Source organism: Ovis canadensis, chromosome 5, assembly GCF_042477335.2.
Source record: "Ovis canadensis isolate MfBH-ARS-UI-01 breed Bighorn chromosome 5, ARS-UI_OviCan_v2, whole genome shotgun sequence".
In the NCBI taxonomy this organism is placed as follows: Eukaryota; Metazoa; Chordata; class Mammalia; order Artiodactyla; family Bovidae; genus Ovis; species Ovis canadensis.
In genome coordinates, this window is record NC_091249.1 from 50,461,588 (window position 1) to 50,475,640 (window position 14,053).

Below are 14,053 nucleotides of genomic sequence, written 5' to 3' on the forward strand. Positions count from 1 at the left end.
TGGGGATAGGCACTTATGCCAGTTCTAATGAAAGACAGAAACACACAATCCATAACAGTGGGTTGGCCAAAAGGTTCATTTGGGAAAATCCAAACGAAGTTTCAATAAACAGTGAAAGTGCTAACAAATAAGTAATAATATACACACCCTTCAAAGCCCATTATTTCAGTAAATAATATTTCTTTCATTATTCTCCGATCACATACAGTCATAATAATCTCTTCTTCTTCAGATCTTCCTAAGTCATTCTCACCTCTATTTCACTTGTCTTAAACATTTTCATTTGTTTGAGGGAAAAAAGGTCACTTCCTCTTCTCGCTATTAAGGATACTCAATTACAGTAAAAAATGTATGTATGTAAAAAATAGCTCTGGTTGACATGTGAAATATACATTTCTTTAAATGCTATAACAATAAAAACTATTCCACAGCAACTCTTTAACCTCTGATAACATGTTCAAGTTTTCTGAAATTAATACTAAGGAAGAAATCACCATGCAGTATAAAACTAATCCAAAATTCTATTTTGTAAGAGCTGAGATTTAAACATACCCACAAACATACTATACATACACAAACACAATTCAGGTCACCTTCATATTCCAGGCATTGGTTGGACAACAATATTCCCTCTGCCATAAGTATGCAGGTTAAAACACAAAATACCCAGAAATATTCACAAATACCTAAAACATTAAAATTGTAATTTTATTACCAATTTTTTCCCATTGCAGAATTCAAATGAGTATGTTATAACATGTTCTTACAAGAACGCCACCTTGTAAGCGAATCTGGTTTCTCAAATAAAAAAAGTGAAGTATAAATCTGACATCAAAACTTGCACAAATAAAGATCCGTCATTTTGTTAATCCTTGTCTAATTTTAATTAAATTATTTTTTAATTTTCAATCCAGAGAGCAAAGACCCTGCCAACAATAAAGTACAAGATGTAGGAAACAAAATACACCATTTCAATGAGATACTCTTTCTCACCTTCGAATCTTCATTGCTCACTCCCAGCTGTAACACAGCTTGAGGAGATTTTAGTTTTGCTTCAGCAGAGTGAGCCATCTGAAGGTTAAGCTGCCATCCGACCGTCTCGAGCTACAAAAGACAAGTGTAGATTGGAATCAGATGGTACAGAAGGAAGAAAACACTCCACTTTAAGCAAATCTCCGGTCAGCAGGAATGAACACGGATAGCCTGGACTTTGTGGAAAGTCAGTTCCTGGGCTCCTTCAACCTGCACACTCTGAACATTCTCCCTTTGGGCTCATTAGATTGGCCTCATGCCATGCCTGTCAAATTCAAGCCTAAAACTGGTCTTTAAATACATTCTGTTCTAAAAATAAAAGTTCTGAGACTAGGCAATGAAATACACTAAAGGAGTCAATGGTTTTTAAACAGTAAATTACTATTTTAAAACAGTATATTTTAAAGCCAATGGTTTTTAAATAGTTATAAATTGTAACTAGTAAATAGCATATATATGTGATAACTACTCTAAATGACCTCCCATTATCTTTCAAAACTCTTTGCAATAAGTAGAACAAGGTAAAACTTTTTTTTTTTTAATTTAGTGGGAAACTGAAGTGCCCAGATGGTAAGAGGTTCACACATTTAGACACAGTTAGTGAGACTGGAAGAGAGCCAGACAAAGAATTGATATCTACTTACTAGTGAGCAGGTGTTATCATGCTTTCCAAAGTATTCTAACCTACTATGGTTCCCAGTTATGACAGAAACTAATTAGAATACTTCCTTTGAATTTATTAATTAACACAACAGCAAAATTTAATCAGGAAGGCAAAGAAAGAAAGAGACTAAAGCAGTTTAAGTTTCAAAATATTAAGCAACATCAGTGCAGCTTTATTAAACATGACAGATTACTGATTTTTCCAACCTCAAAACTATAAGTATAAAGTTTTAAATCTAATTTCCAGTAAATCCAAAGTATCAATATTTAGGGTAGTTTTGTGACATGCAATTCTCATATACCTCTGACAACTCAACTCTAGTAATTGATTTACTGAAACTACCTCAGCTACACTGGTAAAAATGGCAGACTCAAAACAATTTTTACTTAACTGGAATACTAATTGCTAACTTGAAAGACTGTTCAACAGCTAGAATCACAGCAATGACTCAAAGCCAAATTGGAAAGAGAGCAATGAAAGTATTATCTATTCAAGAGAGGATGTGATGAGAAAATAAAGATACAGTTCTGTTCTTTCTGGCACTGAACCTTTAAGAGGTTATGGGTAAAAAGAGCGAAGATGTTGCAGAGACATAATCCATAATACCACAAGTAAAAAAATCAATTAAATGGTACACATGGAGCAAGGATCCGTAATGTACTGATTTTTAATACTGATTATAGTAAAACAGTCTCTAACACTAGCTCACCACTATTTTCAAAAGTCCACGGGGTCCATAAAGACTCAGATATGGCCTAGCAGACGGAATAATTATTTTCAACAGTTACAGGCAACATATTCTCCAACATAACAGGAGAAAACATGTCACAACTACTCTCATATATCCAAGCATTCTGATACACAGTCTTAATTGAAAAACATCCTGCAGGTATTCATATGAACCTATAAGACACTGCTTTGATCTCATTTAACTAATCCTATACTCGTCCTTTAAGCACTTAAGATGAACAACAAAGATAAATATTAAGTAAATAAATTAAAATATGGTCCCACTATGGTCAGGTCTTTGCACAAATGAATGTATACTTAGTCATTGCATAGAGGTGGAATGGGGCAATTAAGATCACTGAACTTAAAGCGTATGCTTTAGTTCATACTTAAGCCACTACTCACTACCTAGGTGGCCCTAATAATTAAGTCACAATTTTTCAAGATCTCAATTTCCTCATAGGAAGTGGAAATAAATCTATCTGAATCATCTGCTTTTTTCCTGAGTTATTGGCAATACTAAATAAGAAAATGCATATTCAAATTGTTTTGGAAACTCCAAAGCATTATAAATATAAGGCATTTTGATTGCCTAATTTTTCCTATGGTATTTTTTAATACTATTTTTTAAATAGAGTAGGCACTCTATGCTGAATTGAATTGAAGCAAATAAAAAATACAAGCAAAGGTAATTTTAAAAGTATCATAACATGGAAGAGGGAGAGGGTGGGATGATTTGGGAGAATGGCATTGAAACATGTATAATATCATATATGAAACAAATCGCCAGTCCAGGTTCGATGCGTGATACAGCATGCTTGGAGCTGGTGCACTGGGATGACCCAGAGGGATGGTATGGGGAGGGAGGTGGGAGGGGGGTTCAGGATGGAGAACACGTGTACACCCATGGTGGATTCATGTTGATGTATGGCAAAACCAATACAATATTGTAAAGTAATTAGCCTCCAATTAAAATAAATAAATTTATATTTAAAAATAATAATTAAAAAAATAAAAGCAAAAAAAAAATTCATTTGGTTTTTTGTCACTTGTATTTACCCCTGTGCATGTCTTGCATCTATTGATCATTAAATGCTATTTTTCCAAAAAAATAAATAAAAGCATCATGACTAAAAACATTGCTGACTGACTTTCTTAAATTTTAGAGCCTTTTCTATTGTTGTGTGATTTAAAAGCATTCATCCCATGCCCACAAGAAACAGTAAATTAAAAAGTTAAAAAAATATATATGCAGTTGTTGTTGTTCAGCCACTAAGCCTCTCATATGTAGACATATGCACATATACACACCCACACATAAAATTTCATATAAAAAGAGCAGCATCCAGAAACCTCAAATGCAGAGGGAATAAAGGAGAACTACAAGTATTTTTTTAAATATTTTACAGTTACACAGAGCAACAAGAAAAACAAACCTAACAAGATCTTTCCAGTGAAACTAGGAGACAATACCAGCACTACTCTTATTATCCCCATTTTATAGATAAAATGTGTAAAAGTAAACAACTGGGGAAGAGAAGAGTAGATGGAGGCTCCTTATGCTTGTTACTATTGCCACTTTTCTCTTAGTTGGAAATTATATCAAAGTCAAAAGTTACAAAAATTAATTCTAGTAAAAATCATCAATGGATACTAAATTTAAGTGGAGAAGGTCTGATTTGAAATGAATAGTCACAAAGCTTCTTGCCCACAATTGCTTTTTAGGTACAAAAGAAAAAAATAATTATGCAGTAGAAAAAAAAAAGCAAAACATCTTAACCGAGAGATCAAAATTAACATCACCAAGCAATGGCAAACAGACAAGATGTGCCTCCAGGTACGATATCCTGCAAATACCATTCACATAAATCTTTAGCCAAATTATAACTAAATTTGATCCTGAAGAAACTAACGGAAAATATAAAGACAAACACAAGAGGAATGTACGCTTGAAAAACATCAATGTCCTAAAAGACAAAGAAAAGTTGAAGAAAGAAGGAATTCCTTAAACTGGTTAGAACATATACTATTTTCTAGGTCTATAATAGACATTGGTGATATAAATATGAATAAAACAAAAGCCTTTTATCAAGGTGAAAATGTTATAGTATACTCTAAGTATTCCTCTGAGACTCATAACTAAGAAACAAATATGAAAGTCATCAACATTTTAATTACATAAGAAACAAAATCTAGATTGAATTTTTACTTAAGTTAGCTAAACTACATTGCTTCTATTTAAAAGAAAATTCCGTATTGTGTATATCGAACATATGTACATTAAAATACCAGGAATCATTTGAATATAATTAAATATCTCACATCCAAATTCAAATCTGAGGGTCTTTCCACCTTAATCAACATTCTACATTTAAATGTCACCAACATAACATAAAACACAAGGAAAATGAGCCACTAATATTGTTTATGTTTTCTAACCCATGCCAAAACTGTTTACATGATAGTTCTTAGGCATCTTGGTTACATTATTTATTATCTGACAATGTCACTAAGATGTCAGTTCAAAATAGGTATGAAGACTTCATTCTCCCTCTAACATCCAGGTAACAACTCCAAGCTTAACTTATCGTAATTGCTTTGTATATTACAATTCCAAGCACATGCAAAATCAGTCAAAATTACAATAATATTAACTCTCTTAAAATGAAAATGTAAAGTTAATCACCATACTTTAACTACTGGCTTCCTATAATAGTAGCCTCTGCTTAGATCATATCACATAGTAAGAAATACTTTTTTATGTTGCAAATTGATATAAATATACAAAAGTGTCACAAGACAATTTTTCACCCAGAGCAATGATACATAAATTCTGTTAATTTTCACTTTTAAAATACTAATTCAAAAACCCTCCATATTGATTTTATTACCCACTAAACCTCTAACAGGTCAGGTCATCTAAAGCAGGAAAAATATTGCTCAGAAATACTGAAATGAGTTTTAGGAATTATGTGTGTATTCATGAAACAATTACTGTTTACTATAATAAATCATGAAAATACATAAAAACAGAACTGTAATTGCTAGAAGAGAAAGCACTATCTATATTCTGTTGCTATAATCCACAATTTATTTTATAACTAGCAAATACTATAAGCAGAAATTCCATATACAATATATATATGGCTTATTACAGAAACTATACATTATTATTCACTCTTATGAAATGTAAAAACTGGAAGTTGACTAAACATTTAATACAAGAAGAATATTAACCTATTTTTTAAGCATAGCTAAATACTTATTCCCCAATTTCCTTGACCACTTCTCTTAACCTCAGTGATTTCTTCCTATACAATCTACTGACTAATTATAGGAAATTCTCCACTTAAAAAAAATTCTCGTTGGTTTATTCTGTTTTCTAAAATTATACACATAGAATGAAACATAAAATAAGAACTTTTTCTAAATCTTTCATACGGGGAGAAGGGCATTTTTCAGTTCAATGTAATCGGCTTAATAAGGTTAGCTTTTAGAAGCATTTCTCATTATAAACCTGTATCACCAAGAAAGCAATACCTGCTGGGAAAATCAATTTATGAATGTATAAGAGGTCATAATCATGATCCCTCAATAACGGCATGTGTATATGAATGTGTATATAATTAAATCTTTAACAGATTCAGAGTAATTTTACTAAAATAGAGAAGTTTCTAGTATTTCCATTATAATCAATAAGAGATTTCTTTTCTTAAGCAATATATGTACCTACAGAGTCTGCCAAAGGACACAAGAAGACAGCATCAATTTAGAAGCACATTTTATTGGAAACATTCCATTAATATAAGCCGTGAACAACAGGAGCACTGATGTTTATACCTCAACTTTTTACCTTTTTCCTTCAAAAGAAAATGCTGTAGAAGAAATGAAGAAGGGCATTTATAATCCACTCAAATAGGTCCATTAATCAAATCAGGAAAATTTTAAACAACCTGTCACTAGGAGGCCCTCCAGGAGATGCCAAGTTTTATAAACCCCATCTTTAAGCTGGCAATGCCCAATTTACAAAGTAAGATTCAAAAAAAAAAACTATTTGTTTGGAATTTAGAACAAATTTACAAATACAATGAAATTGTAAATGGGGATTAAATTACCAAGTAATTTAACAGAAGGAATAGAAGTGCTTCCCTCCTTTTGTCCTAACCAGAGGAATATCTAAAATTCAAAAACTAATGAAGTACTTTCCAATCCCTGATGGCTAAAAATAAATAATACCTTGGCACTAAGAAAAATCAATTTCCAGCACTTTATATATGTGGTTTTCTTAATTATTATCTACATCAGATATCAGCCTTAACTCAACAAGCATACAGGTTGACAAAAAGCTTTCAAAAGATTCCCATCTTTATGTGAATTCTGTAAGTTGTAAGTTGATGAAACCTATGCTTCTTTTCAGTAGAATCATACTTTCATCCTGGTTTTCTATCCATTTTTAAATAATAATGGCAAAATTATATCATTTTGACTGTGCAAATTAAAAAAAAAAAAACAAAACTTAACCATTACTTGAGACGGGAAAAGTACAGGAACAGTTTCAAGAGGAACGATCCAAAGAGCAGTTTATTTTTTAAATGTTAAGTTTGGGATGCCTACTCTACATCCAATGAAATTATCAAATAGGCTAGAGAAAAAAACGTTTTATTAGAAATAGTTTTCAAACTCTATTTCTCAGAAGCCTGAATGTGATTGCCAGGCAAGTACCAAAGAATACTGAGTCCTCACACAATACAACATTTAGAGGTTGTGGAAATGAGAAGACAGCAATGAATATGACTGACTAAAAGATGCAGCCAGAAAGGAGAAAAAGCAGAAGAGCATGAACCTGACCTTGATACCATCACAGATGCTAGGGACATAAAAATCATCAAACTGAAATCTCTGCTCCAAGCCACGTGATGAAGACAAGCATATGCAAAAACAACTTTGCCATAACATGCACATAAAAAATCTTAGGTAATCTCAAAAAAAGCTATTGAAACTAATGGCTGATTTCAAGAAAGTTATGGCAAAAGATTAATATAAAACATCAGCAGTTTTCAACATACTAGAAACAAACAACTGGAAATTATCAAAAATGAAATTCTATCTATAGTAGCAACCAAAATCAGGCAATATACAGTGTCTTAGTCTGTTCAGGCCACTAAAACAAAATACCACAGACAGTATAGCTTAATAATAACAAACATTTATTTCCCACAGTTGTGGAGACTGAAAGTCTAAGATAAGGGTGCCAGCAAGGTTGGGTGAGGGCCCCTCTTCCAGACTGCAGACTTCTTGTTGTATCCTCACAAGACAGAAGGAGGCAAGGGAGTTCTCTCTTTATAAGGGCACTAATCTCACTGATTAGGTCCCTTCCTTATTAACTAATTAATTCCCAAAAGCCCCACCTTCTAATACTATCACATTGGGGGTGAGGTTTCAATATATGAAATTTGAAGAGACACATTCAGTCTATATCATAAGGATAACTTTAACAAAATTTGTGAGAATTCTGGTCATTAGAAAACTATAAACATAGCTTGAATAAATTAAAGAAGATATCAATAAATGGAGAGATATACCATGTTCATGAATTTAATGATTTAATATTGCTAAGATGTCAGTTCTTCCAAAAGTGATCTACAGATTTAGGGCAATCCAATTAAATTCCCAGCAGGAATTTTTTTTAAAAAATGGACAAATTGATTTTAAATTTTAAATGGAAATGTAACTGACCTAAAAGAGTCAAACCAATTTTTTTCAAAGAGTTGGAGGAATCATATTATCTAACTTCAAGAAGATAAAGCTACAGCAATAAAGACAAAGGCAAAGAATAGACTTAAAGACTCACAAAGTGACTTCTAATGAAAGCACCAAGGTAAATGATGCTGGAACAACTAGAATCTGCAAGGAAACAAAATAAAAAACAACCTCTACCTAACAAATGGGCTTCCCTGGTGGCTCAGATGGTAAAGAATCTGCCTGCAATGTGGGAGACCCAGGCTCAATCCCTGGGTTGGGAAGATCTCCTGGAGAAGGGAATGGCAACCCAATCCAGTATTCTTGCCTAGAGAATTCCATGGACAAAGGAGCCTGGTGGGCTACAGTCCATGGGGTCGCAAAAGTCAGACACGACTAAGCAACTAACACCTAACACCACACACAAAAATGAACTCTAAATGGATCACAGACCTAAATGCAAGTGCTAAAACCATCAAACCTCTGGAAGAAAACATGAAAAGAAAACCTTTGTGATCTTAGGACAGGCAAAGATTTTAGAGAGAGCCATTGAAGAATGAACCATAAAAGAAAAAAACTATAAACTGGACTTCATCAAAACTAAAAATTCTGTCCTTCAAAAGTCACCATTAAGAAAAAGGCAAGCCACAGACTAATAAAATATTCACAATACATATACCTAACAAAGGACTTGTATTCAAACTATATAAAGAATCCTTACCACAATAAGACAAAAAAATCTCTACAAAAACAGGCAAAGATTGGAATATATAATTCATAAAAGAAAACAAATCAATCAATAAACACATTAAAAGATATTCAATCTCCTTATCCCATTAAAATGCTAAAATTTTAAAGAATGGCAATACCAAGTGTTGGCCAGGATGTGAAAAAATTGCTGGCTGGAATGTAAAACAGCATAACTTCTTTGGAAAACTCTTTAGCAGTTTCCTCATAGTTAAATACACACTGACCCTACAACTCAGTCAATCCATCCCTAAGAAATTACTCAGGCAAAGTGGAGAAGGCAATGGCACCCCACTCCAATACTCTTGCCTGGAAAATCCCATGGACAGAGGATCCTGGTAGGCTGAAGTCCATGGGGTCGCTAAGAGTCGGACACAACTGAGCAACTTCACTTTCACTTTTCTCTTTCATGCATTGGAGAAGGAAATGGCAACCCACTCCAGTATTCTTGCCTGGAGAATCCTGGGGACCGGGGAGCCTGGTGGGCTGCCATCTGTGGGGTCACACAGAGTTGGACAAGACTGAAGTGACTTAGCAGTAGCAGCAGCAAAGTGAAAATATATGCCCATAAAAAGATATGTATGAGAATATTAACAGATTTATTCAAAATAACCCCAAACTGAAAACAGTACAAATACCATCAACAGGTGAATGGATAACAAATTGTGATATATTCATATAATAGAACACCATGCAATAAAAAATACCAACCCACAATTTAAAAAAGAGAACAAACTATTAACACATTCAACAATAAGAATGAACCTCAAAATCATACTCAGTGGAAAAAGCCAGAGAGCAGTACATGTATATGATTCCATGGATTAAAAATCCAACAAAACATCATCAAGCAAATCGCTGGTTTCCTGGGGCCAGGGTAGAGGAAGAAAGAACTGCCAAGGAGCACGAAGTAACTTTTGAGAATGATGAAAAGCTCTGCCTTTCGATTATGACAATGATATCACAGATATACCTCTATCAAAATTCACTGAACAGTACAATTAAAAGGATATAGATTATACTATATAAATTATAATATATTACTGCAAGGAGATCAAACCTGTCAATCCTAAAGGAAATCAGTCCTGAATATTCATTGGAAGCTGACGCTCCAATACTTTGGCCACCTGATGGGAAGAACTGACTCACTGGAAAAGACCCTGATGCTGGGAAAGATTGAAGGCAGGAGAAGGGGACAACAGAGGACAAGATGGCTAGATAGCATCACTGACTCAATGGACATGAGTTCGAGCAAACTCCAGGAGATAGAGAAGGGCAGGGAAGCCTGGCATGTTGCAGTCCCTGGGGTCACAAAGAGTCAGACACGACTGAGCAACTGAACAACAACACGCAACATTATTTCTTAAGAGACGATGAAATATACGAAAAGTTGTAACAGAGGACTGTATAGGTGCATTCAGAGAACACTTCAACCTCCGTGCCATCCTTTAGTCATTGGCAAGAAGAGGAGGCAATAAGCTTCAAAGAAGCCCCACTACTACTAGCTTCCCTGAGAAAGAATTCTACACTGTAACATCTATAAGCATGCAAAGACAAGGTCAGGATCTCACAGATGACTACTGTGTGATTCAGTATTGACATCGTAAGAGGTATAAATGCTTCATTACAAATATCGCAACGTAGGGATACTCTCTAATCTATACCCTCAAGTTTAGATGCTACCGAAGTCAACATAGCATCACTGCTAGGCTGGTATGAAACTTAAAACCATATTCCTTGACTCACAGACTTGGCCAAAATACCTAACTGGTCATCATATCCAAGTTATAAGGTGATGAGGGAAAACGTCAATGAATTATCTTTCAGCCCGTTTTCCACCTCTGCATTCCATGAATATACGAACACAACAGTACAAGATTGAGGACACTGAAATGTCATTCAACTAATGCTCTCACTATTGGCACACTCTGCAAAAGTACATCAATTCTATTTAGCAAGAGCACATCTTTGAATACTATGACATAAGACTAATTTTGCTAATAGCCCAGTTCTTTGGCATTAGTAAAAATCTTTATTTAATTTGTTAATGGCTCTGGTTTTAGTCAATTATTTATAAAACATAGAACACATTTCTGTTTCAAATTAGACTGATTAAGGTTCTTTTAGATCTTAAGTTCTTTAAACTGATTGCTGCAGCAACAGCTAATGACATCACCTTTTTTCCCCTGGAGAATTTTCATTCCAAGCTAAAGCAATTCGTATTATATACATTCCCACTTTTAAAGAGGAAAAATATAAATGGCTGAATATAGTTTCCAGTGAAACTCAAGAATCATGAAATAAATGAACCACAAAAAGTTTCAAGTACAACCAAATGAAAACACAAAAGAGCACTAGGAAATACAAAATATAATCCACACCCTTCTCTCTTCACTGTTCTTTCCTCCACCTATAGACACAGATATCCCTCTTTAAAAGAAAACCTTATACACAGAACTTCAAAATAGCACAATTTGTAAAAGCAGGGATACTATCCATTTATTCAGTCAACAACCAATTTTTGAGAACCAAGTCCCAAGGGTCATTTAAAGTAGTGAAAATACAGTAGGGAACAAAACAGACAAAAATTTCTGTCCTTCTGGAGTTTATAGTTTAGTAGTAGAGACTGACAACTTAAACAAATAAATAAATAAGTAAGTACAAAGCACAGTGGGTCAGATAAGAATAATAAGTATGATAGAAAAAAATGAAGTAAGAGATTACCATAAAGATAGAAGCACTTTTCACTATGATGGTTACAAGAAGGCTCACTGATAAAACACGATATTTGAGCACAGGGCTGAAAAAGATAAGGAAGCCAACCACATGAACACCCAAGAGCTTCTGAAGTAAAAAGAATAAAATTATCCCAAGTGAGCCAGGTGAAGGTCAACAAGATAGCAGACCAAGAGGAGTTTACTGATCATATAGGGTCTTAAAGGCAATTGTAAGAACTTTGACTTCTATCATAAGCAACATGGAAAGACTGGTGGATGTGGAAGAGAGGAGGGACAGAATAAGACTTACAATTTAGAAGAAGCACTTCTGGAGTTCCTACTCTGATAATGGTAGGAAATAGTTTATATGACATAACCTTCCCTTGCAAATAAAAAGTACAACCTCTAAACAAGCTAATTTAAAAAGAGACTTGAAGGCACTAGAGAATGACTAAAAAGCAAGCAGAAGTTAAAGGGAAGGGATCCACACAACATGACAGATTCATATTTTTTGCCTTTTTATATTTTTATGACTTTTCCCAATCCATGCAGCATGGGGTGGCTGAAACTCAAATAGAAAGCCTTAGATTTGGCTAAAGGGGTCAATCACCCACTTCCTAGACATTTACTCAAGGGAAATGAAAACATATGTCCACAAAAAGACTTGTACACAAATGTTGTTAGTTACTCAGTCATGTCTGACTCTGTGTGACCCCATGGACTGTAGCCTACCAGGCTCCTCTGTCCATGGGATTTTCCAGGCAGGAATACTAGAGTGGGTTGCCATTTGTTAACAGTACTCTTATTCATAATAGCCAGAAGCTGGAAACAATCCAAAAGTCCATCAACAGGAGTACAGATAAACAAATTGATTTCATACAAGGAAATATTACTCAGCAACAAAAGAATTACTGATACAAGTAACAACACAAATGAATCCAAAATAACATTATGTTGAGAGACACTATACAGACACATATATTTAAATTCATTTATACTATTAATAAGACTAAGAACAGAAAAAAAATTTTTTAGTGATGGAAAGTGAGTATGAAGGTGGAGAGAATTAAAACTGGACTCGTTTCAGGTGATGAAAATGTTCTGTTTTGATAAGAATAATCATTAAAAGGGCATATATAAGTTCTGAAATTCATCAAACTAAACATTTAAAATATCTGCATTTTTTGCAGGTAAATTATATTTCAATAAAAAACAGCAAATGAATATAGGAGCATTTAAACCTCACAAACATTGGCGTTCAGTCAATTCCAGCACATGGAAAAATTATGGCTTTCTTTTGATTCTTAACATGTCAACAACTAAAGTAACAAAGAAGCAGAAATCTGACTTGTGTATGGATATAATTACAACAAAATACCTCTCCTATAAATGCAGATGATAATGTTAAGAAGCATTTAAATCTCGAAAAAGGACTTCCCTGATGGTCCAGTGGTTAAAAATCTGCCTTCCGGTTAAGGGGTGCCTGTATATTTAGTCGCTCAGCGTGCCCAACTCTTTGCAACACAATGGACAGTAGCCATTCAGGCTCTTCTGTCCATGGGATATTTTCAAGCAAGAATACTGAATGAGTTGCCATTTCCTACTCCAGGGGATCTTTCTTCCTGACCCAGGGATCAAACCATGTCTTCTGCATCTCCTGCACTGGCAGGTGGATTCTGGATGCGGGTTCAATTCCTGGCCTGGAAACTAAGATAACAGATGCCGCAGAGCAAGCAGGCCAGGGCACCACAGCTACCAAGCCCGTGCACTGCGACTAAGATCCAGTGGAGCCAATGCGTCCATACATCTTGAAAATATCGCTCAGATACACATTCACAGCTGTGTGTTTAGATTTGGCTCTATGAAGTATGCTTTTTCTGTTCTCTTTACAGTAAAGCCCTTCACCCATTCTTAGAATTCCAAAAAGAAATGAAATAAGAATACTAAAGAAAATAATAAAACTAAAAGAATGCATCAAATTTTTAAAAGGTCAAATCAAAATTTCTAATTTCTTATACTGCATTTAAAAAACTGATATTTAACAGTTAATAAAGCAAACAATTAGTTGCTATACTTAACAGTGAAGTAAATCTTACTACAATGGCTTAAAGAGAATTTTTTAAAAGACTATTTAGGAACATTATTATCTTAAGAACATTACCTATCCATTTTTAAATGCAGGTTTCTCAAGAACATGAGAGAAGACATGATGAATTTTCACTATATAATGAGATGAGTAAATATTATAAATAAATTTGTCATATAATTAGTAAAGTTAAGAACACTATTAACAGGAGAAGAAAATCACATTACACACATTTTGAGCATTCCAAATAAATACAACTGTCAAATATATCGTGAAAAACTCCCTAAGAAATATACAACTGCATTTTAAGAAAAAGAATCAGTACATGTAGGCTTTAAA

At 34.0% G+C, this 14,053-nt stretch overlaps 1 protein-coding gene across 3 annotated transcripts in view; it reads right to left on the reverse strand.

Annotated features, from left to right (window-relative positions):
• COMMD10 (COMM domain containing 10) overlaps window positions 1-14,053 on the reverse strand; it is a 183,511-nt gene that overhangs the window by 150,936 nt on the left and 18,522 nt on the right. For all 3 annotated transcript variants that reach the window (XM_069591720.1, XM_069591721.1, XM_069591722.1), the window contains exon 5: window positions 994-1,104. In XM_069591720.1, coding sequence (XP_069447821.1) covers window positions 994-1,104 — 111 coding nt within the window. The remainder of the gene's footprint in view (window positions 1-993; window positions 1,105-14,053) is intronic.